General features: G+C 41.1%; 1 protein-coding gene and 1 pseudogene across 1 annotated transcript; both read left to right on the top strand.

Annotated features, from left to right (window-relative positions):
• Positions 1 to 1,695: 1,695 nt before the first annotated feature.
• On the top strand, positions 1,696 to 3,213 carry LOC130880234 (olfactory receptor 51H1-like; annotated as a pseudogene).
• Positions 3,214 to 19,136: 15,923 nt separating this feature from the next.
• On the top strand, positions 19,137 to 25,813 carry LOC130879989 (olfactory receptor 52I1-like). The gene is made up of 2 exons (XM_057778796.1): positions 19,137 to 20,077; positions 25,771 to 25,813. The coding sequence occupies exons 1-2, from the start codon at positions 19,137 to 19,139 to the stop codon at positions 25,811 to 25,813; spliced, it is 984 nt and encodes a 327-aa protein (XP_057634779.1).
• Positions 25,814 to 25,987: the final 174 nt, after the last annotated feature.

Here is a 25,987-nt window from a genome sequence, read left to right as displayed (position 1 = left end):
GATTGCTTTTCTCTCTCTGTCTCTGACAGAGCAAAATTCACTATTCCTTACCTCAAAAGTGTCACATTCTTTTTCTGTGGCCTTGAGAAGAAACTCCCCCTCCTTGGTTGACAATTTCAATCCACAGAAAGAAGATAATGGAGGTATTTGATGATTTTCAAAAATCCTTGAGAGAACCTAATATGTAATCATCTATTTTCATTCATTTGTTGTTTTCTTCCTTCTCTGAACAATATGAAAATGCTTGTATATTCTTCATGTATGCTTCATGAAGTAATGAATAATGAAACATTTTATCCTTTATTATGCTTAACTTTCAATACTTATGCAATGTTTAATTAACTCATGCATTTATAAAAAAATGATTTCAACAAGTGAAAGGAGTTTGCCAAAGAGTTTTAAACTCCTGCTAGCATTTGGAAAAGGGTTGGTTGAGATGGGTAGACTAGCCAGACAAAGAGAAGCAGATGTGGGGGAGACAAGATAAAGAAATTAGAAAAGGCATTTTCTAGAAACTTGGTATCAGGAAGTATTTTAATGAGATCCAGGGATGCAAATTTGGCTGAAGGAACCAAATGAAAGAGTAACTGGTGTAAGTTGCTAGAGATGAAACTGTAGGTAGGTGTTGTATCCTACTGTGAGGGCTCTGACAGTGAAAGTTATGACTCTCCTCTAAGTACATCAAAAGCTCGTAAAGAAATTTTTTTTAAATATTTATTTATTATTTATTATGTATACAATAGTCTATCTGTGTGTATGCCGAAGGCCAGAGGAGGGCACCAGACCTTATTACAGATGGTTGTGAGCCACCATGTGGTTGCTGGGAATTGAACTCAGGACGTTTGGAAGAGCAGGCAATGCTCTTAACCACTGAGCCATCTCTCCAGCCCTCGTAAAGAAAATTTTGTTTGTGATTGGTAACTCAGATTTCTAGAACAAATTTTATCCTACCTTCAGAATGAAAAAATGTGCTAAAAGAGGTGTGAATGTGGAAAAAATGACCTAGGGAGCCTGAAATATGAGAGCCACACTATTTATTAGCTATAAAATAGGAGAGAAAGGAAGCTGAGCATGGTGGTTACATGTGCATTCATGAGGCCAAGGCAGGGCCACAAGTTCAAGACCAACCCCAGATACATAGTGAGACTTTGTTTCAAATATTTTCCTCCACCAAAAAAGAATGGGAAGGAAAGATAAACTTTTCTTATATTTTAGAGGAAAATTTGAAAAGGAGTTAAATGTTTGAATGAATAGAGTTTCCAATATTGGTTCCCAGACATCTGATGTGTTAAGAGAATATGAAAATAAACTTAGCATAAATTTTTATATATCTTATTCTTTGTTCTTTGCTTCTTTAAAATTAAAATTATAAAAATTGTATATTTTTTGACATTTGTGAGCATTAAATACTAAATGATGTGTATGTAGTGAACAAGTGTATCCATAACCATGTCTATCATGACATAGAGTTCATAGTTCATTATAAACACAGTGGGTTAAGGGCATAGTAAAGTATATATATATATGTATGTATACATACATACATATAAACACAAGGTACCTAGGTACTATTTCTCTGTTCTTGTCTAGTATTTATAAAGCCATTTATTTATCTCATGTGAAACTATCTTTTTAGTTTAGGAGCTGTGAGCTAAGTGGGAGAGACCAGCTTTATCCACTGGTGAGATCACCAAGATGAACTCAAATGTTTCCCGTAAAAATAACTTTGCCAGAGGTTTCTGTTCCTCCCGGTCCTGCAGCCATTAGTCCCAAAGAAATACACAGAGGTCTACATTAATTATAAACTTCTTGGCCTATTAGATCAGGCTTCTTATCAACTCTTTTTTTTTTAAAGATTTTATTTATTTATTATGTATACAACATTCTGCCTTCATGTATGCCTGCATGCCAGAAGAAGGCGCCAGATCTCATGACAGATGGTTGTGAGCCACCATGTGGTTGCTGGGAATTGAACTCAGGACCTCTGGAAGAGCAGTCAGTGCTCTTAACCACTGAGCCATCTCTCCAGCCCCTTATCAACTCTTATATCCAACATTAACCCATAATTCTTGTCTGTGTTAGCCATGTGGCTTGGTACCTTCATCAGTGAGGCAGTCTCATCTTGCTTCCTCTGTGTCTGGGTGATGACCATAGACTGAGCCTTTCCTGTTCCCAGAATTCCCCTATTCTTGTTGCTCCACCTGTACTTCCTGCCTGATTGCCCTGCCTATACTTCCTGCTTGGCTACTGGCCAATCAGTGTTTTATTAAAATGATACAAGTGACAAATCTTTATAAAGTACAAGACCATTGTCCCACAGCAAATTACCATAGTTTTCATTCTGACAGATATCCCAGGGATGTCAGACAAGAACCCATGGATGGTCTTTCCCTGGGATTTCTCTACATATTCACCGTCCTGGTTAATGGTACCATCCTAGCGGTTGTCAAAGTGGAGCAGAGCCTCCATGAACCTATGTAGTACTTCCTCTGCATCTTGGCTCTGACTGATGTTAGTCTCTCCATGTCTACTCTGCCCTCTATGATCAGCATCTTCTGGTTCAACACCCCTGAGATTCCCTTTGATGCATGTGTAACACAGATGTTCTTCATTCACAGATTTGGAGTAGTAGGATCTGGAGTCCTAGTGTTCATGACCTTCGGCAGATTTGTGGCCATCTGAGAATCTCTGCATTATGCGTCTATCCTCACTCATGGTGTTATTGGAAAGATTGGACTAGTTGTCTTTGCCCGGGCAATCTGTGTGGTCTTCCTGTGCCTTTTCTGGCTATCATTCTGTCATTCCAATGTCTTATCATTCATACTGTCTGCACCAGGTTATAATGCGCCTAGCCTGTGCCAGCACTGTGTCAGCAGCCTCTACGGCTTCATCGTCGTCATCCTCACGTCAAGGCTTGATGCCCCCATCATTCTCTTCCTGAAGACAGTGCTGGGCATTGCCTCAGAGCCCAGAGGCTCAAAGCCCTCAACACCCACCTCTCACATCTGTGCTGAGCTTCTCTTTTATATTCCTCTCATTGGTGCCACCATGATCTACGGATTTGGGAAACATTTATCATCAGTTGTGCACATGCTTATGGCCAATATCTACCTTCTCCCCACTGTGCTAAACCCCATTGTCTACAGTGTGAAGAACAAGCAGATACATAGACAGATCATCCAAGTGTTTCAGGGGAAAAAGAACAGCACCTAGTGGTGCAGAGTCAAATCCCGGATACAGAATAAGTAGACAGTGGAAAAACTGTGAGTTTCACATTTAGCGGTTATGGTGAAATCAGTTATTCATATACATTAAAGTAAAAGATCAAGAAAAGTTTTTGCAGATAAAATACGGTGATTCTTGTTCTTTACTATATTTTGGAAAATAGGTATTTGATATGTGGTATCATAAAATCCAATTTGACTTAGTAACATACTTTTTCTTCTTTGAAACTGGAGATGAATATAAGCTATGGCAAACTGTTTAACTACATAATATAAACATTCATTCTTATAATGTTAAGAATTATCTTAATTGTGCAGTTGCCTATCAGTTGTCAGTATTCTTGAAAGTAAACTTTATTAAACTGATTGGTTCTCCAAATAATTCAAAATTATTTAATTTACTTATCAATTAAGTAATAATTACATCAATGAAGATCCATTAAGTCCTATAGTAATTCTGAAGAATTGGGCATATAAAATACTCTTTTATCATGGGAACAGCTCCCACAAAAAGGCTAGCCAATTCCAAGAGGTCAGCCCTAAACACATAGAAGAGAATCATCTTAGCATCCTATATTTATAAACTTACACACACATATATATACACACATATATATATTTAATAATTACAATTAAAGAATAAGAGGCTATATGTGTTGGAAGGAGTGGGAGGAACACAGGAGGAATTAGGGGGAGGAGAGGAACAAGGAGAATGATGTACATAGAGTGGTCATATATGAAATTACCCCCAAACAAAGTAAATAAAATTTAAAAATGCTTTTAAGTAGAGAAAACTGTTATATGATCAAACTGCATTTCTCTCTGTCTGGGTGTTTTTTTTTTTTTTTTTTTAACTTATTTATTTATTTTTATTCTTTTTTAATTAAAATTTCCACCTGCTCCCCATTTCCCATTTCCCTCCCCTCCTCCCAAATATTGCCCTCCCCCCACTTCCCTCCCCCTATCCCCACTCCTCTTCTCCTCCCCCCACTCCATTCCCCCTCCCTCTCGATACTGAAGAGCAGTCCAAATTCCCTGCCCTGCGGGAAGACCAAGGTCCTTCTATCTACGTCCAGAAAGGTGAGCGTCCAAACAGGCTAAGCTCCCACAAAGCCAGTTCATGTATTAGGATCGAAACCTAGTGCCATTGTCCTTGGCTTCTCATCAGTCTTCATTGACCGCCATGCTCAGAGAGTCCGGAATCAACCCATGCTTATTCAGTCCCAGACCAGCTGGCCTTGGTGGGCTCCCAATAACTCAGTTCCACTGTCACAGTGGGTGGGTGCATCCCTCGTGGTCCTGATTTTTTGCTCATGTTCTCCCTCCTTCTGCTCCTCATTTGGACCTTAAGAGCTCAGACCGTTGCTCCAAATTGAGACTCTGTCTCTACCTCGATCCATCGCCAGATGAAGGTTCTAAGGTGATATGCAAGATATTCATCAGTATAGGATAGGGTCATTTCAGGTTCCCTCTCCTTAGTTGCCCAAGGTACCAGCTGGGGACATATTCCTGGACACCTGCGAACCCCTCAAGAGTCAAGTCTCTTGCCAACCCTAAGATGGCTCCCTTAGATAGGATATATACTTCGCTGCTCCCGTATCCATCCTTCCTATATCCCAACCATCCCAATCCTCCGAGCTCCTCCCATCCTCCCCTTCTCATATTTCTCATCCCATTTCCCCTTTGCCCCATGCCACCTCACCCGCAAGTTCCCAGTTTTTGCCCTGGAATCTTGTCTACTTCCCCCTCTCCATGCGGATGACTATATGATTTTCTTTGGGTTCACTTTCTTATTTAGCTTCTATAGGATCACACATTATATGCTTAATGTCTTTTATTTTATGGCTAGAAACCGATTATGAGTGAGTACATCCCATGTTCCTCTTTTTGAGTCTGGGATACCTCACTCAGGATAGTGTTTTCTATTTCCATCCATTTGCACGCAAAATTCGAGAAGTCATTGTTTTTTACTGCTGAGTAGTACTCTAATATGTATATATTCCACACTTTCTTCATCCATTCCTCCATTGAAGGGCATCTAGGTTGTTTCCAGGTTTTGGCTATTACAAACAATGCTGCTATGAACATAGTTGAACAGATACTTTTGTCATTTGATGTGGCATCTCTTGGGTATATTCCCAATAGTGGTATTACTGGATCTTGGGGTAGGTTGATCCCAAATTTCCTGAGAAATCGCCACACTGATTTCCAAAGTGGTTGCACAAGTTTGCATTCCCACCAGCAATGAATGAGTGTGCCTCTTTGTCCACAACCTCTCCAGCAAAGGCTATCATTGGTGTTCTTGATTTTAGCCATTCTGACAGGTGTAAGATGGTATCTCAAAGTTGTTTTAATTTGCATTTCCCTTATCGCTAAGGAGGTTGAGCATGACCTTAGGTGTCTTTTGGCCATTTGAATTTCTTCTGTTGAGAATTCTCTGTTCAGATCAGTGCCCCATTTTTTTATTGGGTTCATTAGCATTTTAAAGTTTAGTTTCTTGAGTTCTTTATATATTTTGGTGATCAGACCTTTGTCTGTTGCAGGGTTGGTGAAGATCTTCTCCCAGTCAGTGGGTTGCCTTTTTGTCTTAGTGACAGTGTCCTTTGCTTTACAGAAGCTACTCAGTTTCAGGAGGTCCCATTTATTCAATGTTGCCCTTAATGTCTGTGCTGCTGGGGATAAACGTAGGAAGTGATCTCCTGTACCCATATGTTGTAGAGTACTTCCAACTTTTTCTTCTATCAGGTTCAGTGTGTTCAGACTAATATTGAGGTCTTTAATCCATTTGGACTTGAGTTTTGTGCATGGTGATAGATATGGATCTATTTTCATTCTTCTACACGTTGACAACCAGTTCTGCCAGCACCATTTGTTGAAGATGCTCTCTTTTTTCCATTGAATACTTTTAGCTCCTTTATCAAAAATTAGGTGTTCATAAGTTTGTGGGTTAAAATCAGGGTCTTCTACTCGGTTCCATTGGTCGACTTCTCTGTTTTTATGCCAATACCAAACTGTTTTCAATACTGAGGCTCTGTAATAGAGTTTGAGGTCAGGGATGGTAATGCCTCCAGACGATCCTTTATTATATAAGATTGTTTTGGCTATCCTGGGTTTTTTGTTTCTCCATATAAAGTTGATTATTGTCCTCTCAAGATCTGTGAAGAATTTTGATGGGATTTTGATGGGGATTGCATTGAATCTATAAATTGCCCTTGGTAGAATTGCCATTTTTACTATGTTGATCCTCCCTATCCAAGAGCAAGGGAGATCCTTCCATTTTCTGGTATCCTCCTCAATTTCTTTCTTCATTGACTTAAAGTTCTTGTCAAATAGATCCTTTACTTCCTTGGTTAGGGTTACCCCAAGATATTTTATGCTATTTGTGGCTATCGTGAAGGGTGATGCTTCTCTGATTTCCATCTCTGCTTCCTTATCCTTTGTGTATAGGAGGGCAACTGATTTTTTGGAATTGATCTTGTATCCTGCAACGCTACTAAAGGTGTTTATCAGCTGAAGGAGTTCTTTGCTGGAGTTTTTGGGGTCGCTTATGTACACTATCATATCGTCTGCAAATAATGAAAGTTTAACTTCTTCCTTTCCGATTTGAATCCCTTTGATCCCCTTATGTTGTCTTATTGCTATTGCTAGAATTTCAAGCACTATATTAAAGAGGTATGGAGAGAGTGGACAACCTTGTCGTGTTCCTGATTTTAGTGGAATAGCTTTGAGTTTCTCTCCATTTAATTTGATGTTAGCTGACGGCTTGCTATAAATAGCTTTTATTATAGTTAGGAACGACCCTTGTATTCCTAATCTCTCTAAGACCTTTATCATAAAGGGATGTTGAATTTTGTCAAATGCTTTTTCAGCATCTAATGAAATGATCATATGGTTTTTTTCTTTCAGTTTATTTATATGATGGATTACATTGATAGATTTTCGTATGTTGAACCAGCCCTGCATCTCTGGGATGAAGCCTACTTGATCATAATGGATAGTTTTTCTGATGTGTTCTTGGATTCGGTTTGCCAGTATTTTATTGAGTATTTTTGCGTCGATGTTCATGAGTGAGATTGGCCTGTAGTTCTCTTTCTTGGTTGTGTCTTTGTGTGGTTTTGGTATCAGAGTAACTTCAGCTTCATAAAAGGAATTTGGCAATGACTTCTCTGTTTCAATATTGTGAAATACATTAAGGAGTATAGGTATTAGGTCTTCTTGGAAGTTCTGGTAGAATTCTGCATTGAAGCCATCTGGACCTGGGCTTTTTTTGGTGGGGAGGTTTTTTATAACAACTTCTAATTCTTCGCGACTAACAGGTCTATTTAGATTGTTCACCTGGTCCTGGTTTAACTTTGGTATATGGTACTTATCTAAAAAAGTGTCCATTTCTATAACATTTTCCAATTTTGTGGCATACAGATTTTTGTAGTAAGATCTAATGATTCTCTGAATTTCCTCTGAGTCTGTGGTTATGTCTCCCTTTTCGTTTCTGATTTTGTTAATTTGCGTATTCTCTCTTCGCCGTTTGATTAGTTTGGATAGGGGTTTATCAATCTTATTGATTTTCTCCATGAACCAGCTTTTTGTTTCATTGATTCTTTGGATTGTTTTCTGTGTTTCTATTTTGTTGATTTCAGCCCTCAATTTGATTATTTCCAGTCTTCTACTTCTCCTAGGTGAGTCTGCTTCTTTTTTTTCTAAAGCTTTCAGGTGGGCTATTAAGTCTCCAATGTGTGCTTTCTCCGTTTTCTTTAAGTGGGCACTTAATGCTATGAATTTTCCTCTTAGCACTGCTTTCATAGTGTCCCATAGGTTTGAGTATGTTGAGTCTTTGTTTTCATTGAATTCAAGAAAGACTTTAATTTCTTTCTTTATTTCTTCCTTGATCCAGGTGTGGTTCAGTAGTTGACTGTCCAGTTTCCATGAGTTCATAGGCTTTCTGGGGATAGCATTGTTGTTGAATTCTAACTTTAATCCATGGTGATCTGATAAGACACAGGTGGTTACCGATATTTTTTTGTAACTGTGTAAGTTTGCTTTGTTACCGAGTATGTGGTCTATTTTCGAGAAGGTTCCATGAGCTGCAGAGAAGAAGGTATATTCTTTCCTATTTGGGTGGAATGTTCTATAGATGTCTGTTAAGTCCATTTGATTCATTACCTCCCTTAATCCTCTTATTTCTCTGTTAGGTTTCTGTTTGATTGACCTGTCCATTGGTGAGAGAGGAGTGTTGAAATCTCCTACTATTAGTGTGTGTGGTTTGATGACTGCCTTGAGTTTTAGTAACGTTTCTTTTACATAAGTGGGTGCTTTTATATTAGGGGCATATATATTCAGGATTGAGATTTCATCCTGGTGAATTGTTCCTGTTATGAGTAAAAAATGTCCATCTCCATCTCTTTTGATTGATTTTAGTTTGAAGTCAACTTTCTTAGAAATTAGTATGGCCACACCTGCTTGTTTCTTAGGTCGTTTGCTTGATAAACCTTTTCCCAGCCCTTTACTCTGAGTAGATGTCTGTCTTTGTGGTTGAGGTGTGTTTCTTGTAAGCAGCAGAATGTTGGATCCTGTTTTCGTATCCAATCTCTTAGCCTGTGCCTCTTTATAGGTGAGTTGAGTCCATTGATATTAAGTGATATTAATGACCAGTGGTTGTTAACTCCGGTCATTTTTCCTTTCTTTCTTTCTTTTCTTTGGTAGTAGAGTTTGTGTGTTTCCCTTCTTCAAGTTGTGCTGGTGAAGGGTCTTTAGATGTCTGAGTTATTGTGGGCATTGTTGGACTCCTTGGTTTGTGATTTTCCTTCAATTACTTTCTGAAGGGCTGGATTTGTGGCTACGTATTGTTTAAATTTGTTTTTATCCTGGAAAACTTTGTTTTCTCCATTTATAGTGAACGAAAGCTTGGCTGGGTATAGTAGTCTGGGCTTGCATCCATGGTCTCGTAGTTTCTGCAGTATGTCTATCCAGGACCTTCTGGCTTTCATGGTTTCCATAGAGAAGTCAGGTGTAAGTCTGATAGGTTTACCTTTATAAGTAACTTGCCCCTTTTCCTTTGCAGCTCTTAATATTCTTTCTTTATTCTGTATGTTTTGTGTTTTGATTATTATATGACGAGGAGTTTTTTTTTTTTTTTTTTTTTTTTTGCTCCAGTCTATTCGGTGTTCTCTATGCTTCTTGGACCTTCAAAGGAATATCTTTCTTAAGGTTGGGAAAGTTTTCTTCTATAATTTTATTAAATATATTTTCTGGACCATTGAGCTGTACTTCTTCTCCTTCTTCTATCCCTATTATTCTTAGGTTTGGTCTTTTTATTGTGTCCCATATTTCCTGAATGTTTTGTGATGAGAATTTGTTGGTTATGCTGTTTTCTTTGATGAGAGTGTTTATTTTCTCTATGGTATCTTCAGTGTCTGAGATTCTTTCTTCTATCTCTTGTAATCTGTTGGTGGTACTTGTCTCTGTAGTTCCTGTTCGTTTATTCAAATTTTCCATCTCCATCCTTCCCTCGGTTTGTGTTTTCTTTATTACTTCCACTTCGTTCTTCAAGTCTTGAACCGTTTCCCTTACCTGTTTGATTACTTTTTCTTGTTTCTCTTGGTTTTCTTGGGTATCTTTGAGAGATTTATTCATTTCCTCTACCTTTTTGTTTGTAATCTCTAATTGGTTGTGGCAGTTTTTCACCTCCTGTTTAAGGTCCTCTATTATTTTCATAAAATTCACTTTTGAGTCGAATTCTTCTAATTCTTCTGTATTAGGGTTTAGACTTCTCATTTCGGGATTCCTGGATCCTGGTGATGTCACGTTGCCTTTCAAGTTGTTGGGGGAATTCTTGCATTGGCGCCTGCCCATCTTTTCCTTCAAATGGAGCCAGGAGAGGCCTGATGTCTTGGACCAGTCTTTGCTGTGACTAACTCTCTAGGTGTATCTCCTCAGTGTAGGGGCAGGAACCGTTCCCTTCCAGGTGAACTCCTCAACACCAAAACATGGATGCGTGGTATTCCAATGACCCGCATAAAGAAGGCGGAATGCAAGGGGTCGGGCGGGGTCCAGTAGAACACAGGCGACACTGCAGTACAAGCTGGAGGTGCCTGCGCTCCCTTTCGGGGGTTGCTGAGGCCTGCCCGCTGCTCTGGTTGGGTAGCCTTAGTGTAGGGGCGTTTGTGCTCTCTACCGGGACCGTCCGCCCCAGGATAGTACACACTCACCCGTCCCGATGAAACTTCTTGGCACCTACACAGGAACTCCTGGATGCCCCAATGAGCCAGGGACTAATGGAAGTAGGGCGCAGGCAGAGCAGGTCCAGCAGATCACAGCAGAGACTGCAGCCCCAGCAGCAGGGGCCCGCTTTCCCTGGTGGGGACCTTGAGGCCTGCCCTCCACTCAAGAACTCACTGCTCTGGGTTGGTAGCCTTAGTGAAATGGCAGGAAACTGTTCCACAGCTAAGGACCTTGCAGACAAGGCAGGTTTGGGGGTGGGGGTGGGGGCGGGTGTGTAGGAGAGCAAGCCCTGCAGCAGGAGCTGGGGGAGGGGTGTTTGTGCTCTCTACCGGGACAGTCTGCCCCAGGATAGCACACACTCACCCGTCCCGATGAAACTTCTCGGCACCTACACAGGAACTCCTGGATGCCCCAATGAGCCAGGGACTAAGGGAAGTAGGGCGCAGGCAGAGCAGGTCCAGCAGATCACAGCAGAGACTGCAGCCCCAGCAGCAGGGGCCCGCTTTCCCTGGCGGGGACCTTGAGGCCTGCCCTCTGGTCAGGGACTCACTGCTCTGGGTTGGTAGCCTTAGTGAAATGGCAGGAAACTGTTCCACAGCTAAGGACCTTGCAGACAAGGCAGGTTTGGGGGTGGGGGTGGGGGCGGGTGTGTAGGAGAGCAAGCCCTGCAGCAGGAGCTGGGGGAGGGGTGTTTGTGCTCTCTACCCGGACAGTCTGCCCCAGGGTAGCACACACTCACCCGTCCCGATGAAACTTCTTGGCACCTACACAGGAACTCCTGGATGCCCCAATGAGCCAGGGACTAATGGAAGTAGGGCGCAGGCAGAGCAGGTCCAGCAGATCACAGCAGAGGCTGCAGCCCCAGCAGCAGGGGCCCGCTTTCCCTGGCGGGGACCTTGAGGCCTGCCCTCCACTCAAGAACTCACTGCTCTGGGTTGGTAGCCTTAGTGAAATGGCAGGAAACTGTTCCACAGCTAAGGACCTTGCAGACAAGGCAGGTTTGGGGGTGGGGGTGGGGGCGGGTGTATAGGAGAGCAAGCCCTGCAGCAGGAGCTGGGGGAGGGGTGTTTGTGCTCTCTACCTGGACAGTCCGCCCCAGGATAGCACACACTCACCCGTCCCGATGAAACTTCTCGGCACCTACACAGGAACTCCTCTGGGTGTTTATGATATAACTAAATCAGATACACATGTTGTTCTTTATATATGCCTTCTTCTACTGGTATTACTTTCTTTTATATTTAATATATTTTTAGATTTTCTCTCACATAAATTAAGGCATTAAAAAATGTCCCACCATTTCTCTCTTGACCAAATGAAAATGGACAATTTTTCTGCATACTGGGTGATCCCTGGTTTTCATATGGGGCAAGCAATTCTCAGTAGAAGTTTTTTTATTTTCTCAGAATTTCATACGTGCATATAATATGTTTTGAAAGGGATCTTCACTTCATCTTCTTCCTTAAAATATTCCCTATAACAATTACCACTTTTCCCTCCCCATTTCATGTGGTCATTTTTTAAAACCACTGAATCTGCTTAATATTGCTAGCATATACATTGGTATAGAGACATATACTGGAGCATGTGTTTCCAATAAGAGGCTCTATCTCTGAAGAAAACCAACTCTCTCTCCCTCTTATAGCCACAAGATTGCCAAAAGTTCTTCAGCTAGGGAGAAAGGGACGTTATGTGCTCTTCTCCCATCCATGCTTGAATTATGCTAGTTTGCTCTTGTGTAGATCTTGTACATGCGGTCACGACAACTGCAAGTTGTAGTCAGTAGTCCTGTCTTATCTGGAAAACACTGTGTTGAAGCAGTCATCCAGTGCTTTTGGCTCTTATAGGCTTTCTGTCACTTCTGAGATAGTCCCCGAGTCTTGAGGGGAATGGGGATGATATATATGTCCCATTTAGGACCAACCACTCCTCAACCCTTGTTCTCTGCACAATGAGCAGTTGTGAGTCTCAGCATTAAACACCATCTACTGCAAAAGGAAACTTCTTTGATGAGGGTTGAGAGATGCACTAATCTGTTGGCATAAAGATAAGTATATAGGAATGTAGCACTATGTCCACGTAGCAGAATAATAATTGGTTCTCCCCTAGAGTCTGTGAACTATTCACTCACTGGTTCTTGGCCTGTTTACCAGTACTAGAAACGAGTTCTGTTTTGTGGAGCAGGCCTTCTAAACCAATCAGAAAGTGGTTTGTTACTCCTATAACATTTCTGCCACTACTACACCAGAGGCTCTACCTTGCCAGGTCAGTTGTTGTTACAGCTTGTCTTCACATCTGAGTCAGGTTGTTAATTGCTGTTCTCCAAGAGTTTCCAGAACCATGAAAGCCAGCCAGTAGGGAAAAGCTTCTGGGTCAGTGCCAGCCTGATTTTCTGTGTCTTATAATTCAAGTATGTGGTATCTTCAACAATAGGGTCTAACTCTCAAGCTCTGGAGGGTAACCAAGAGCAATAGCAATACTTTGTAATGTTCAGGATATCTGTGGGACTCCAACAACTCAAAAGTGAGATAAGCACTAGTTGGTGCTAGGCTTTTAGTTTGATAGTCTCTGGTGTCTGGGAAAGGCATCATTCCTTCAATTAATTATGAGATAATCCCATTCAAATTATTGTTATATTAATAGGTATTTTATGAAGTTTCTAAAGTACTAGGTTTCTATGTGGCTTTTTCAAGGGTCTTCAATATCAGTTATCCCTTCTTAGTCCCTTCCTCTATCTTGCCTTCTTATCCCTCACCCCCTTAACTTATCTGGCTCAATTATTACTCCTCACTTAATATCATTTATGATGTGTCTCTTTCCTCCCTTTCAGTCACTTTCCTAGACTTTTACTTGGTCCCTGATGTTTATGTGTATTCCAGTTAAAATGTACAAATCTAAAGGTTCAGTACTTAGATACATGAGAGAGACCATGTAGCATTTTTATTTCTGAGTCTGTGTTACCTGTTAGTATAATGCTCCATCTACATACAAATTTAAAAATTTAATTTTTATCTATAGCTGAATGAATTTCCATCATACATATGTATCACATTTTCATCATCCATTCATCAATTGGCGAACATCTAGGCTGCTCTATTTTCTGGCATTGGGTGAGCTAGCTGAGGCAGTGCTGGAGAGCTCATCTGGGTAGTAATGACGAGGGAAGTCTAGCAAGCTAACCAACCCTGCTACCACCCAGGCTCAGAACTAGAGCTATGAGTTAGCCCACCCCAACACTCACTGAATCTATGAACTGTTGGAGCATTTGAAGGGGACAAACCTACAAATCTCAAACATCAGGATCTCCAAGACACAGGACAATAGGATATCCAAGAGGAGCCCCAGTGAGAGCCATTATTGGTGGTGTAGCAGAAGCCAGAGGCCTTGAGCCAGACCGATGACTCATAGCATTGATCACTTACAAGTAAACATGTATAAACTAAAGGGCAATCTGTATGGCTCACCGGGCCACACTACAGATCCCATGATAAGATTTTTTCTTTTTTGTTTTTTGTTTTGATTCTTTGTTAGGTTTTTGGTTTTTCTTTTATATTAGGTTTTGCTTTTGGGAGAGGTTGCAAGGGCAGAGGGCGGTTGTGAGGGGACAGGGAGATGAGTAGGATAGGAATGCATGATGTGAAATCCACAAAGAATCAACGAAAGTAAAAAAAGTCAACTAGCTTTCTTATTTTTCACACATTTCTTAAACTGCACTCTAAGCAAGTGCTCCAGCTCTGAGCTATGTGATCAGACTGTCACACAGCACTTCCTCGATTGTGAGAGAGGATCTCCCACAGTGAACTCACAGAGATCCTTTTCTGTTCAAAGATAACTTAACAATGTCATGAGAAATACTTAACGGATAAAGGCCACCGTGAGTCTCTCGGAGAAACTGAGAAACACTGCAGTGAATTTGAGAGATCAGGTATACCATTAGTCTGAATAAATGTTGAGCAATGCTAGAAGCACTGATGTCTAGACTTTAAATTTGGATTCTCTGGCTTCCAGGCTCTATGACTTCTGTCACATGTCATCTATAACATGCAGACATCATGATGCCAGCAAAATCAGAGGGTTGAGAATGCAGTGAGAAAACACCTTGAAAAGAATCTCTCTGGGAGCCAGGCTCATACAGGCTTCCTGTTGAACCCTTCTTTTCTTTCAGGATGAAATTGATTTTATCGAATTGGTATTTAGCTATTCCCTGAGACCTGAAGGAACAAAGCCCGTTAACTCACTAGGCATCTGAGTCATCCTGCAGTCTGGGGAGCTCCAAATGGAACACAGAGAAAAGCCAGTACTCTGGAGGAATTACAGTGTTTACCTGCTGGGCAGAGGCCAAGGGACACTGGGTATCCAGGGAAAAGGCAGGCTGAAGGAGTACTGGGGAGGAGGGATCCCTCTGGGAGGTCTTTGATAAGACAATTCTCATCTTGACTCTCCATTGTTTCCTTTGGTCTCCTGTGGTGCTCACCGCTTCTGGGAAGGGTTCTGAATAAATCTTATTTCTTTTCGGTGAAAAATGTGTATCATCACACATAGATAATTAGAGAAAGTTAAATAAACAAAACGCAGGCACGGAGGCAACTGAAACAGGAAGTTGGGCTGACACAGTCTCTAGGGCAAGGCCACCCTAGAAAGGTAGAACCAAGTCCTCTGCCAAAGTGTGGAGGTTGGCCAGGTTTGCAAGGTGCCGCTAACACCGAGGGCTTCTGCAGCAAGCGATGGGAGAGTGGAGGAGAAGGGAGCGTGAACAGGAATGGAAAACTACTTGTATTTAGCAGAAAGAAGGGAGAGGTCCAGCTCTGGGGTAATGGAGGGGTAGCTTCAGGACAAGGAGGAGCGATGTGAAAAGCCTATGCCGTCTAGGCCGAGAGACAGCGTGTCTAGTGCGGGGGAGCGGCCCTGCGGCAGGCACACAGGGTTAACGCTGGCAGCTTGGCTACATTCAGATGAGAATCGCAGTTCACTTTCACCCACGGTGAAATTTAAAATCTAAAACTCAAGGAGTTACTGACGCCAAAGGGAGCCACAAGGGTGGCAACCGATCTCGGATGGAGCCTGTTGTTGATCTTCATAAATGAGATAAAAATTTTGAAGAAAAATAACCAAAACAAATGTTTGTAAAACATGCAACCCTCTGTGAGTCCTGACTAATAGGAAAGTAAGTAACTTTAGAAGGTCATAGTGTGATGAGGTGAGGTTGTCAGGGCTGGAGAGACAACGGTAGGGCATAAGTACATAAAGCCCTAGGCAAAAGGCAAAAGGCAAAAGGCAAAAGGCAAAAGGCGGGTTTCTGTCAGGCAGCCATGAGAGGAAGTGGGAATTCTGGATCTTTGGGCTTTTCCTCAAATCTCTAGGCAGTGATGCTGAGCCCTGACTCTGTGGCACTCAGGGCAGATACAGAAGCTAGCGTGTCCTGAGCTGTTTTCACTTTTCAAGCCATTCTGCTTGACTGTGTCCACCTGCCCTCACCCGTTCTTTACTGAGGTTGTCACACACAGCCAGGTTCCTGCGCTCCATCATGTGGAGCTTATTATGACCTCAGTCTCTGTCAGTAGACAGCCTTTTCCCCTTTGTGGTTTGTTTGTTTCAAAGTTTCGTAATTTGAACTGAGATTTCACACATTTGGTTTTGCAGATAATTCCTGAAAACTCTGCTCAAGGTGGCTGCAGACACCTGGATGTCATTTCAATTAGTGCTTAGCTGTCCGGGACGGACAGTGAAATGACAGGTATATGTCCTATAGTTAGCATGAGAACAGGTGAGTGCTCTCCTAGTCGTTAGATAACAGAGAAAATGTCTAATGTAGCAATGGGATTCGGAGAGATGCCCATAGGTCTCAGCTATACAATTACCCAGGGAGGTAACTGACACACACACACACACACACACACACACACACACACACACACACACACACACACACAGAGAAGAGAAGCTAAAGAGGGGATGGATAGTCAAGACATTATCCAAGGGTAAGAACATGTCAGTTTAGCCTGGAAGCCCATTACTGACTAGAGGTCACAGGATTTAGTGGCTGGTCAGCCTGGTCCCAAAGCTTGTCAAATAACTCTTCATTTGAAGATTGTTGGAAACGTAAGGAATTAGTTCCTCGGGTGTATTTGTCTATTATTCAGTGAACACAGGCATGTAATTGATGTGGTAATCTACTAGGTTGAGCCTAAGCTGCCTGTCCATTTTCCCTGGATGCGGAATGCTCTAGAGCAACAGGATAAATTGTGGAAGCACCACTTTGCCTGCCACACCCACTCCAAACATCCTTTCATCCCTGGAAGGACTTTTAGACAGCAGCAGCACCCAATAACAGTTCTTAGATTTTGTTGTCAGAAAAGAGTTGTTAGTAGATGGACAAGTACTCTTGCCACTAAGGAGACAATGAAATGACTAAACAGACCCCACCCCCCCTAAAAAACAAAAACAGAGCAAATTACAGGTCATTAGAAGCTCACTGCTCACTGTGTGCATCTCTGGTGGGATATCTTCTACTGGCAGATCACCGGGTGATAGGAGGAAAGTGTCAGGCAATGTGTGCTTTTTAAAAAAATTTGGTCTCCGAGTTATACTTACCCATTTGAGTATGTGATTTAGAGCAATTTCTTGGATTAACCCATGAAAACAGTCTCTTCAAAATTAGTTACTTTATTGACCACACTGAGTACCAAGCACCCTGCTATATACCAAACATCTTCCGATATAGGGGCATGTGCAGTAAGATCAGTGAAGGGCAAGGAGGAAACAAACGCTCAGGAATACTTGTTTTGCTGATTGAGTTTTGGTTGTTATTTTTTGTTATTTTGCCTCTAATTCAGTCATACTCACTTAAGTATGCTAGCTAGAGTAATCTGGACATACTGGATTAGGCAGGATAAACAAAGCCGACTTTTACTTTCTATACTTTAGAGAACATATATTGTTCAAATCAGCATAGTAAGCTCTTTGTTTAGCTTTTCATTTAAGTTCAAAATAGCTCTTTGATACAGGGACGACAATTTTCTTTCCTACCAGTGTGGAAGTTAGGGTTGGAAGGTGTACAGGATGTGATCAAGGAAAAAGGGCTAGCAAGCGACAAACTGGGGTTTTCATTCTGTGACGTATGATTTTAGAGTCACTGCTGTTGGCCACTGTTTTTCTGTCTCTAAATGACATAACCCTAATGACACATTTTGCATGAGACAACAGAAAGAATTTTAGGTTGTGCTTCTGGAAGATCCACCAGCATTTCCAGTCTGAGAGAAATCACCAAATCAAAGGGGGCTTGTGTGATGTGTTCTCAGAGTATTCTGGGGCTATACACACATTCAAGTACCGTGTAAAACCACAGGAAATGAGAAATTAAAGGGGAGAGAAGCAAAGGCTTACAGCACAGGACACTGGGGAAGTCACCGCATACCCAGTGACCCGGAAATACCTGAACAAGGGCAAAGTAAACCCTGCCAAGGTTGGCACGCGGCTCCCAGACTGGCAGAGGAGAACTGTTGAGGTGAGTGTCCACAGCTGTTCTCTTGACTTCAGAGCTGTGTTAAATCTACTGCTAGGAGTCAGTTCTGGGAAGATCTAGTTGGGAACCCAAAACTGACTATATGGCATTACATGATGTTGGATGAAGTATTTTCTCACTTAAGTCAATTGTTTTACATGAATACCTGCTGTATATTATAAATGTAGAAATTCTCACGTTATAAATAATGTTTCTTCTCTTAGTATGACCATATGTTTTGTTTAAAACATGCTTCACTTTCACAAGGATAAAGTTTCCTTGGTCTCTGGAGTACCTTGGTAGATATCATGAGAAAGGGTAAACCATATTGAAGAAGCAGAAAAGCTATGGGAAGGTTCATCTTGATGTGCGTCTGAAGGTTTAATGTGCAATTATTTAGCGTAGTAATCAAAACTACAAGGAAATTGAGCACCAAAGTGAGAAATTATAAGTATTTAAAAACCAATTTTTTATATGTAAAGCGATTATGTCATTTTCTAAAGGCCTTATTTCCTGAACCTACACTTTCTATATAATGCATTTCTGACCGACAAGAAATTTTTTTTATTTCTCTAGGTATGATCTTAAGCAGCTATAATACGATGTTTGATCTCAATAAATTTGTATAATTTAGCAATCATGAGAAAAAAGGCAAATTCTTTGATTATTCATTATGTTGATGTAGCTGTCTATAAGGAATATATGAAATGTATCTCCTAGCTTTGTTCCACAGGCTAGGGTTACACAAAGTTACAAAGAAATGATATATACTTGACTGTATCTCATCAACCATAGATAGACCATTTGAATCGTCAATTTGAAATCATTAAGGATCAACATGAAAGATTCCATGAACACCTGAGATAAAAATAAACATGCAATACCTACATGGAAATAGCTATGGAGAGAGAGAGAGAGAGACAGAGACCGAGACAGAGAAAGAGAGAGAACACTGCCTGTAGAAAAACTAAGAATTGATCCTTGAGATGTGAATAGAAATTGGCCAAGTGCAAAATTTTTTATAGGATAAAAGGTTACTTTTAAAATATGTTAATTATTTTAGGTTATGCAAATACCACCAAGAAGAAAATACCCCAACAATTTTTGACCATCACACAGAAGAATCAACTTTGTAAGACAATTACCTCTCTCATAGTACCTTATAAATGAACAGGAAAGCAGTCTGACCAGTGATGCTGGCTACATTCTACAATCACACAATGGAGTCCCCTGCCACCTTCTTCCTCATTGGCATTCCAGGCTTGCAGTCTTCCTATCTTTGGCTGGCCATCTCATTGAGCTCCATGTACAGCATAGCCCTCCTAGGAAACACCCTCATCATCACTGTGATCTGCATGGACCCCACTCTACAAGAGCCCATGTGCTTCTTTCTCTGTGTTCTGGCTGCTGTGGACATTGTTATGGCTTCCTCTGTGGTACCTAAGATGCTGAGCATCTTCAGCTCAGGAGACAGCTCCATCAGCTTTAATGCCTGTTTCACTCAGATGTACTTTGTCCATGCAGCTACAGCTGTGGAGACAGGGCTGCTACTGGCCATGGCTTTTGATCGCTATGTGGCCATCTGCAAGCCCCTACATTATATGAGAATCCTCACCCCTAACGTGATGCTGGGGATTAGTGTGACCATCACCACTAGAGCTGTGATGTTTATGACTCCATTGAGTTGGATGTTGAGTCATTTGCCTTTCTGTGGCTCCAATGTAGTTCCACATTCCTACTGTGAACACATGGCTGTGGCCAAGTTAGCGTGTGCTGACCCCATGCCCACCAGTCTCTACAGTTTGATTTTTTCCTCCATCATTGTGGGCTCAGATGTGGCCTTCATTTCTGCCTCCTATACTTTGATCCTCAGGGCAGTGTTTGGTTTATCATCAAAGCATGCACAGCGGAAGGCGCTGAGCACATGCGGCTCTCATGTTGCGGTTATGGCTCTGTACTATCTCCCTGGGATGGCGTCCATCTATGTAGCCTGGCTAGGACAGGACAAAGTTCCGCTGCACACCCAAGTGTTGCTGGCTGACTTGTACCTGATCATTCCACCCACCCTAAACCCTGTCATTTATGGTATCAGGACCAAGCAGATCCGGGCGCGGATATGGAGTCTGCTGATGCAGGGCTTCTCTCTCCAGGCCACTCACAGTTCATGAGCACAAAGATTCCCATACCTTAAGTTCCAGCCAACGGCCGTGAGAACTCTGAGATCTACGGACATGTACTGGCTTATGGGTGTGGAGCCTCCTTGGATAACACTTCAACTTCTCACTAGAGTTTGACAGAAGTGATTGCATTTCCTGGTGTCTTTATTTAGCATGCTACTATATTGAAATTTGGGCAGAGCATGAGTTTGTTATTTTGTTTCTTTATTATTTATTATGTTTTTAAAATCTCTGTTCCTATCTAAAATCATTCCCTCTGTTGATGAAAGTTAGTTTGTTCCCTTTTCCCTTACTAGAACTTTCTTGTTCCTCCCCCTGTGTGATGCTCTGCTACAAACTAGCTCTTCCTCTCTGGCTCACCAGTGAATCCATTTTATTTGATGCCAGTGTTTATTCTTGGAGCACAAACCTCCTTCACCTAAAATAGATTTTAGTTTATCTTATGTAAACTTAAGGTCAATGGTGTTGGCCTCTTTCTAATGAATGAACTGGAAAAAGAAACACAGTAATAAAAAAACCAATCCTGAATCTGGGAGGAAATTCCCTTCTAATAGCCACACAGTTTCATAGGGCAGAGACACATATATTTGATTCTTAATGAAATTGAAAATCTTAATAAGACTAATTATCTGATATTAAAATTCAAAGTGCTAGGAAAAGTTGCAGTAGCAGGTTGGTTAATTGTTGCCTTGATTAGAATGAACTGTCTTCCACCTCTTCTGATTAGTTTTAAGTCTATCGGAAATATAATCAGTACAGTACTGACGTAAAGATGGGAAAAATAATTATCAGGGAGCTCAGACCTGAACTCAGAGGTATATTTGGTTAACAGATCTGACGTTGCTCATGGTTTTATCACTACTGGACTTTCAAATGCAAAACTATTAGATGAGACTCTTACCTTACACCGTATGCAAAAATTAACAGAAAAAAAATATAAAGAACTAATTGAAAGACTGAAAATCATAAAACTAGAGAAAACATTTAACATTGCAAAGATTTCTTGGATATGATATCCAAAGTGTAGTCAGCAAAAGCAAAAAATAGATGCAGCTAAAGGAGCAGAACTAATCCTGTGTAACAAAAGACAAAACAGAATGCAGAGGCGCCACGCAGGATGGAGGAAGGTATGTTCGGAATTGAATACTTAATAAGAATTATTTACTTAGTAAATGATTAAATTCTATAATTCAACAACAACAAATCAGGTACTCAAACTGCAATTGATATTCCTGTAAAGGACATGTACAAGTGACCAGCTAACATATGCAAAGATGCTTTTTGTCACTAATAATTACAGACATTAAAAATAAAACTACAGTGAGATAGTTCATTTGACCCTAGGCGTGATTACAAAAACTCAAGCTAGACCACCCCCTGCCAAGTAAAAACCAACTTTGGGTGAAAGTGCGAACAAACTGAAATCTCTTTGTACTGTTAGTGGAGACTGCGATAGTAAAACTATGTTAGTGGGATGGGTAATCTATGAAATATGAAAAGCAGGGATAACCTGAGGCAGCAATTACACTTCAGGTAATTCATAAACAATGGGATCAGGGTCTCCAAGCTTAGTTCTTGGCCCTCAAATTCATGGCATCACACAGATGTGCAAACCGTATGAGATCAGTGAAGTATGTTCTGATAGAGAATCTGCAACTTCATCCTTGGTCTTAGAAGCTTTGAACATTTTTCTATATCTCAAGTTCAGTGATGAAACGTGGGTATAATGACAGCAGATCCTTCAGAGGACTGTTAAACCAAATATGGAAATCTTAGGAAAACACCCACCAGAGCAGTGTCTCTCAATCTTTGGGTCACACCCTTTATGGGGTTCAATGACCCTTTCATAGGGGTCACCTAAGACCATTGGAAATATGAGATATTTATACTATGTTTCATAAAAGTAACAAAATTATAATTATGAAGTAGTAATAAACATGATGTTATGTTTGGGGGTCATCACAACATGGGGAACTGTATCAAAGGATTGCAGCATTAGGAAGGTTGAGAACCACTGCCTTAGAGGCTCTGGAGTATTGAAGAATTAAAAAAGTAACCAGGGCTAGTATAACACCAGAGCTGGTACAATGGCTCAGTGGGTACAGGCACTTGCTGCCGCGCCTGACAACCTGAGTTCAATTCCCAGGAGCTACATGATGGAAGAAGAGGAATGACTACTTTGAGCTGCTATCTGACCTTCCTATGTATACCATGGTATGGGCATACCCACATACATATGCACAATAAATAAATAGATAAGTAAACAAATACATGAATGAAAAAAATGTACTAAGGGAAAAAAAATGAAACTTGTACCATTTGATTTTTTTTTTTTTTTTAGATGTATACTGCATCATTAGTCGAATGTTTAGGTATCCTCTGGAGATGAGAAGACACAAACACTTCGCTCTCCAGGCTCCTGACTCCTCTCAGTCTGTAATGCCCAAGAGACTGCAGAGAAGAGAGGCAGTCTCTGGAGGAGTCACAGTGTTTGGCTGCTGGGCAGAGGCCAAGAGCAGTGGTGTTCTGGGAAGACAGATGCCAGAGTATCTCATGGGAAAGGGAGCCTCCCAGTGGGAGGTGTTTGGAAAGGACTGCACTCAAAGTAACCCCATTGTCTTTGATCTCCTGTGGTTCCTGTGATGTTACTGCTTCTCGTGAATCTACATATTATTTGGTGTGAGACATGTGTAATAGTAGGCATTCTTAACCAGAGAATGAATGCTACATGAGGAAATCTATTATGTGATAACTGAATTAGGAAAGAGTTTGAACTTAAAAAGTCTTGAGGTTAGGGTTATGTCAGAACTGAGGATTCTAGTTCCCTATCCAAGTATATAAGTATAATGTGGCTGACCAGGTCTGGAGGCATTTTATGGACACCTGCAGCTTCCTCTGGAAATGATGTGAGGGATGGCAGACATATATTATATACCTATATAATAGGTATATAGGGTTACTTGTGTCCAAAGCAGAGAAACGAAAAGGTAAGTGCAACCCTGGACTGGTAAATATGTATTTTTAGGGTCAAGACTTGCTTTGAGAAAACAGATGCCCTAGGCAGAGTGAGATTGTTTTTGGATGTTGACGGAGGCACTTAGGTAGGGCCATGAGGTTGTCACAGGCTGCAACGCTGTATTCAAGTGAATATGTAAGCAGTACTGCTTTCATCTGGACAGCATGTTAATTCTGCATCCCTCCATCCTTTTATTTGGAATAAAATATCATTTCACATCCTATGATTTACTTATTGATGTTAAATGACTTGCCTAGGTCACTTTTCAGTGATGGACCCTGCAGACACGCACACCTTCAGGGATTAAGGACCAGTGCGAGGCTGGAAAGGCATCTCAGGAGATTTGGGCATAGGCTCTCTGAAAGAATTCATCCCAACAAGCAGCATGTTTCCGTGTGTTGATAGTGTAACCTCTACACCTTAGATTTCTGTATCTTATAGCATGCGTTTTGAGTAGCCCAACGAGCTAATAAAAAAATAAACATACAGGAAATGATGCTTAAGAAGTTACTGTATTCACAACAGATCTTTAATGGAAGTCATTGATATTCTCAAGAAAATATTTAAATATTTCAAAGAAGAAACAATTAAAACAAATGCTCTTTATTTTGAAAAGACTAAACACACACACACACCCACACACACACACACACACACACTAACAGCACCAAATATGAAGAAAAGCAAATAAAACCAAGTTAAAAAATGTTTAAAAGAAATGAGGACTATCACTAACTCCAAACCATCGTGAGAATCTGGGAAATGGTGTGAGACAATTCTGTATTCTGTCAATTATGTTTTAAATAAATGCTGATTGGCTAGTAGCCAGGCAGAAAGTATAGGCGACAACCAGACAGGAAGTAGAGGTGGGGCAATAAGAACAGGAGTATTCTGGGAAGAAGGAAGCTAACATATACTAGAATAATGGGCTGGTATACGTTATAAGAGCTAATACAAAGCCTGAGCTAATGGGTCAATCAATTTATATCTACTGTGGACTTCTGTGTGATTCTTTGGGGCTAAATGGCTGTGGGAACTGGGCAGGACCTCATGTTAAAGGGAAGAGATGAGGTTCCCAGTGCTGCAGACAGGAAGGTGGAGCAGGGTATAAGGTGAGGATGCCCTCAGGTGAAAGGTGAGTTTATATAGAACAGCTTCTGGGTCAGAGGTGAATGGGTGTGGGCATTCTGGATCTTTCAGTTTTCTTCAAACCCATAGGCACCAAAGCTCAGTCCCAAATCTGTAGCATCCCAAACATAGACTGTGGTGGCAGGGATACCCAGGCTTCATTTTCACGATTCTTCTCAATTCCACTGTGAAGTCCTCAGTGTGACCTCATCTGTCAGCAATGTAATTATATACAACATGGATTTTATTTGACCATGACATAGAACTTGTTCTGTAGTTCAGTCAGTCTCAGTATACAACATTTACTATTTTGAAGGTTTCTCTTTCATGTTATTTTTTTTCTCAAAAAGACCATATGTGAATATCAAGTCCTAGAAAATTGGGTCTTTAGAAAACTCTGGAAGATTCTGCACTAGTGTGGGGTCAGTCATCTCTCCAGGAGTCAAGTGGACACCATGTGGTGAGAATGGAGACCCAGCTTATCTTATGTTTGCGTAGCACAGAAGATGCCTTTTCCTGAACATGGGACCCTAACACTGACTTTCACCATTCTGATCTATTCAATCATTCAGGAGAAAGGATTGAGAGCTAAGAAGAGTCAGGACCCAAGGATAAAGATGAGACAACTTCTTAGGCTGCAAAACCTTTATTAATCAGAGGTTATGGGACTTGAAAGCCTACTCAAACTAACTAGTCTCAAGGCTTGGCAAATAAGCTCTTTTCATGGAGGGTGGAAAGGAAATAAAAGAAACACTTCTTGGGCTGCATCTGAATATTAAGTCAACACCTTTCTTGTCGGGTGATATGGCCACGCCAGGCTAAGGCCTCCGATGATGCAATGTTAAGGCTCTTTGGGCTTAAGGAAAGAGTGGGGGACTTAACGTGGTCTACCCCATAGTTTCCTAGGCCAAACTATCTGTGCGTGTCCCAAGAGAGAGGAATGGTCCGGGAGTGGTCAGAAAATGTGTTGAGGCAGGGATGGAACCTACTCAGAGTGCACTTGCCACGTCCACTCTGATCTCTAATCCAACTACATTTTGGTGTCAATATTTTGTATGACATCAGAGCCATATTCACACACTCTAAGGCTTCATAATTAGAAGCAGAGTTTTACATAGTATAAGAAAGGCTCTTTTGTTCAGAACGGATGATAACAGAAAAATATTAAATGAACAGACAAAAGGCTTAGTTTTGGAACCACTTTGTAAAAGAACAGAGAGTGAGTTCCTCATTGTATTTTAAAACTATCTTGGCATTAATGCCAACTCTATGGGCAAAACCTCAGTGTCTGATCATGGTAGAACAACTGAAATCCTTAAGAGAATGGGTGTTGTGTTGGTGGATTTATGATTTTTGGTGTTGTTGTTTTGTTCTTTTTTGAGACAGGGTTTTCCTGTGTAGCTCTGGCTAACTTGGAAGTTTCCTGTTTCCATCTGTGTCTGTGGTGCCAAGACTGTAATCAGCACTGATCTTTTTGGTGTAAGGTTCATGTGGGATGGAGGACACTCATGTGTGGGAACACTCACACTCTGGAAATGACTTGGTATGATAATTTACTGGGTGCAACGGAGGCAAAGACTAAGGACCCAATCTTCCTCTCTTCCTGACTCCTCACAGCCTCAAGGGCTTGGTTTTTGTACTTTGCACAGGTTGAGTATTTTCTTATATATAATGAGTGGAACCAGAGTATTTTAGACTTAGCATTTTCCTGGACTTGCGACTA

The sequence above is a fragment of the Chionomys nivalis genome, chromosome 8 (assembly GCF_950005125.1).
Source record: "Chionomys nivalis chromosome 8, mChiNiv1.1, whole genome shotgun sequence".
Classification (NCBI taxonomy): domain Eukaryota; kingdom Metazoa; phylum Chordata; class Mammalia; order Rodentia; family Cricetidae; genus Chionomys; species Chionomys nivalis.
The sequence above is the reverse complement of the archived record's forward strand: the minus strand, read 5'-3'. Positions and strand labels throughout refer to the sequence as shown.

What these genes read in the sequence shown, in the direction of transcription:
- LOC130879989 (XM_057778796.1), top strand. Translation starts at nt 19,137, where the DNA reads ATGCTGGCTACATTCTACAATCACACAATGGAGTCCCCTGCCACCTTC. An exon ending in ATATGGAGTCTGCTGATGCA is followed by an intron (nt 20,078 to 25,770) that starts GGGCTTCTCTCT and finishes GATGGAGGACAC; the next exon opens with TCATGTGTGGGAACACTCAC.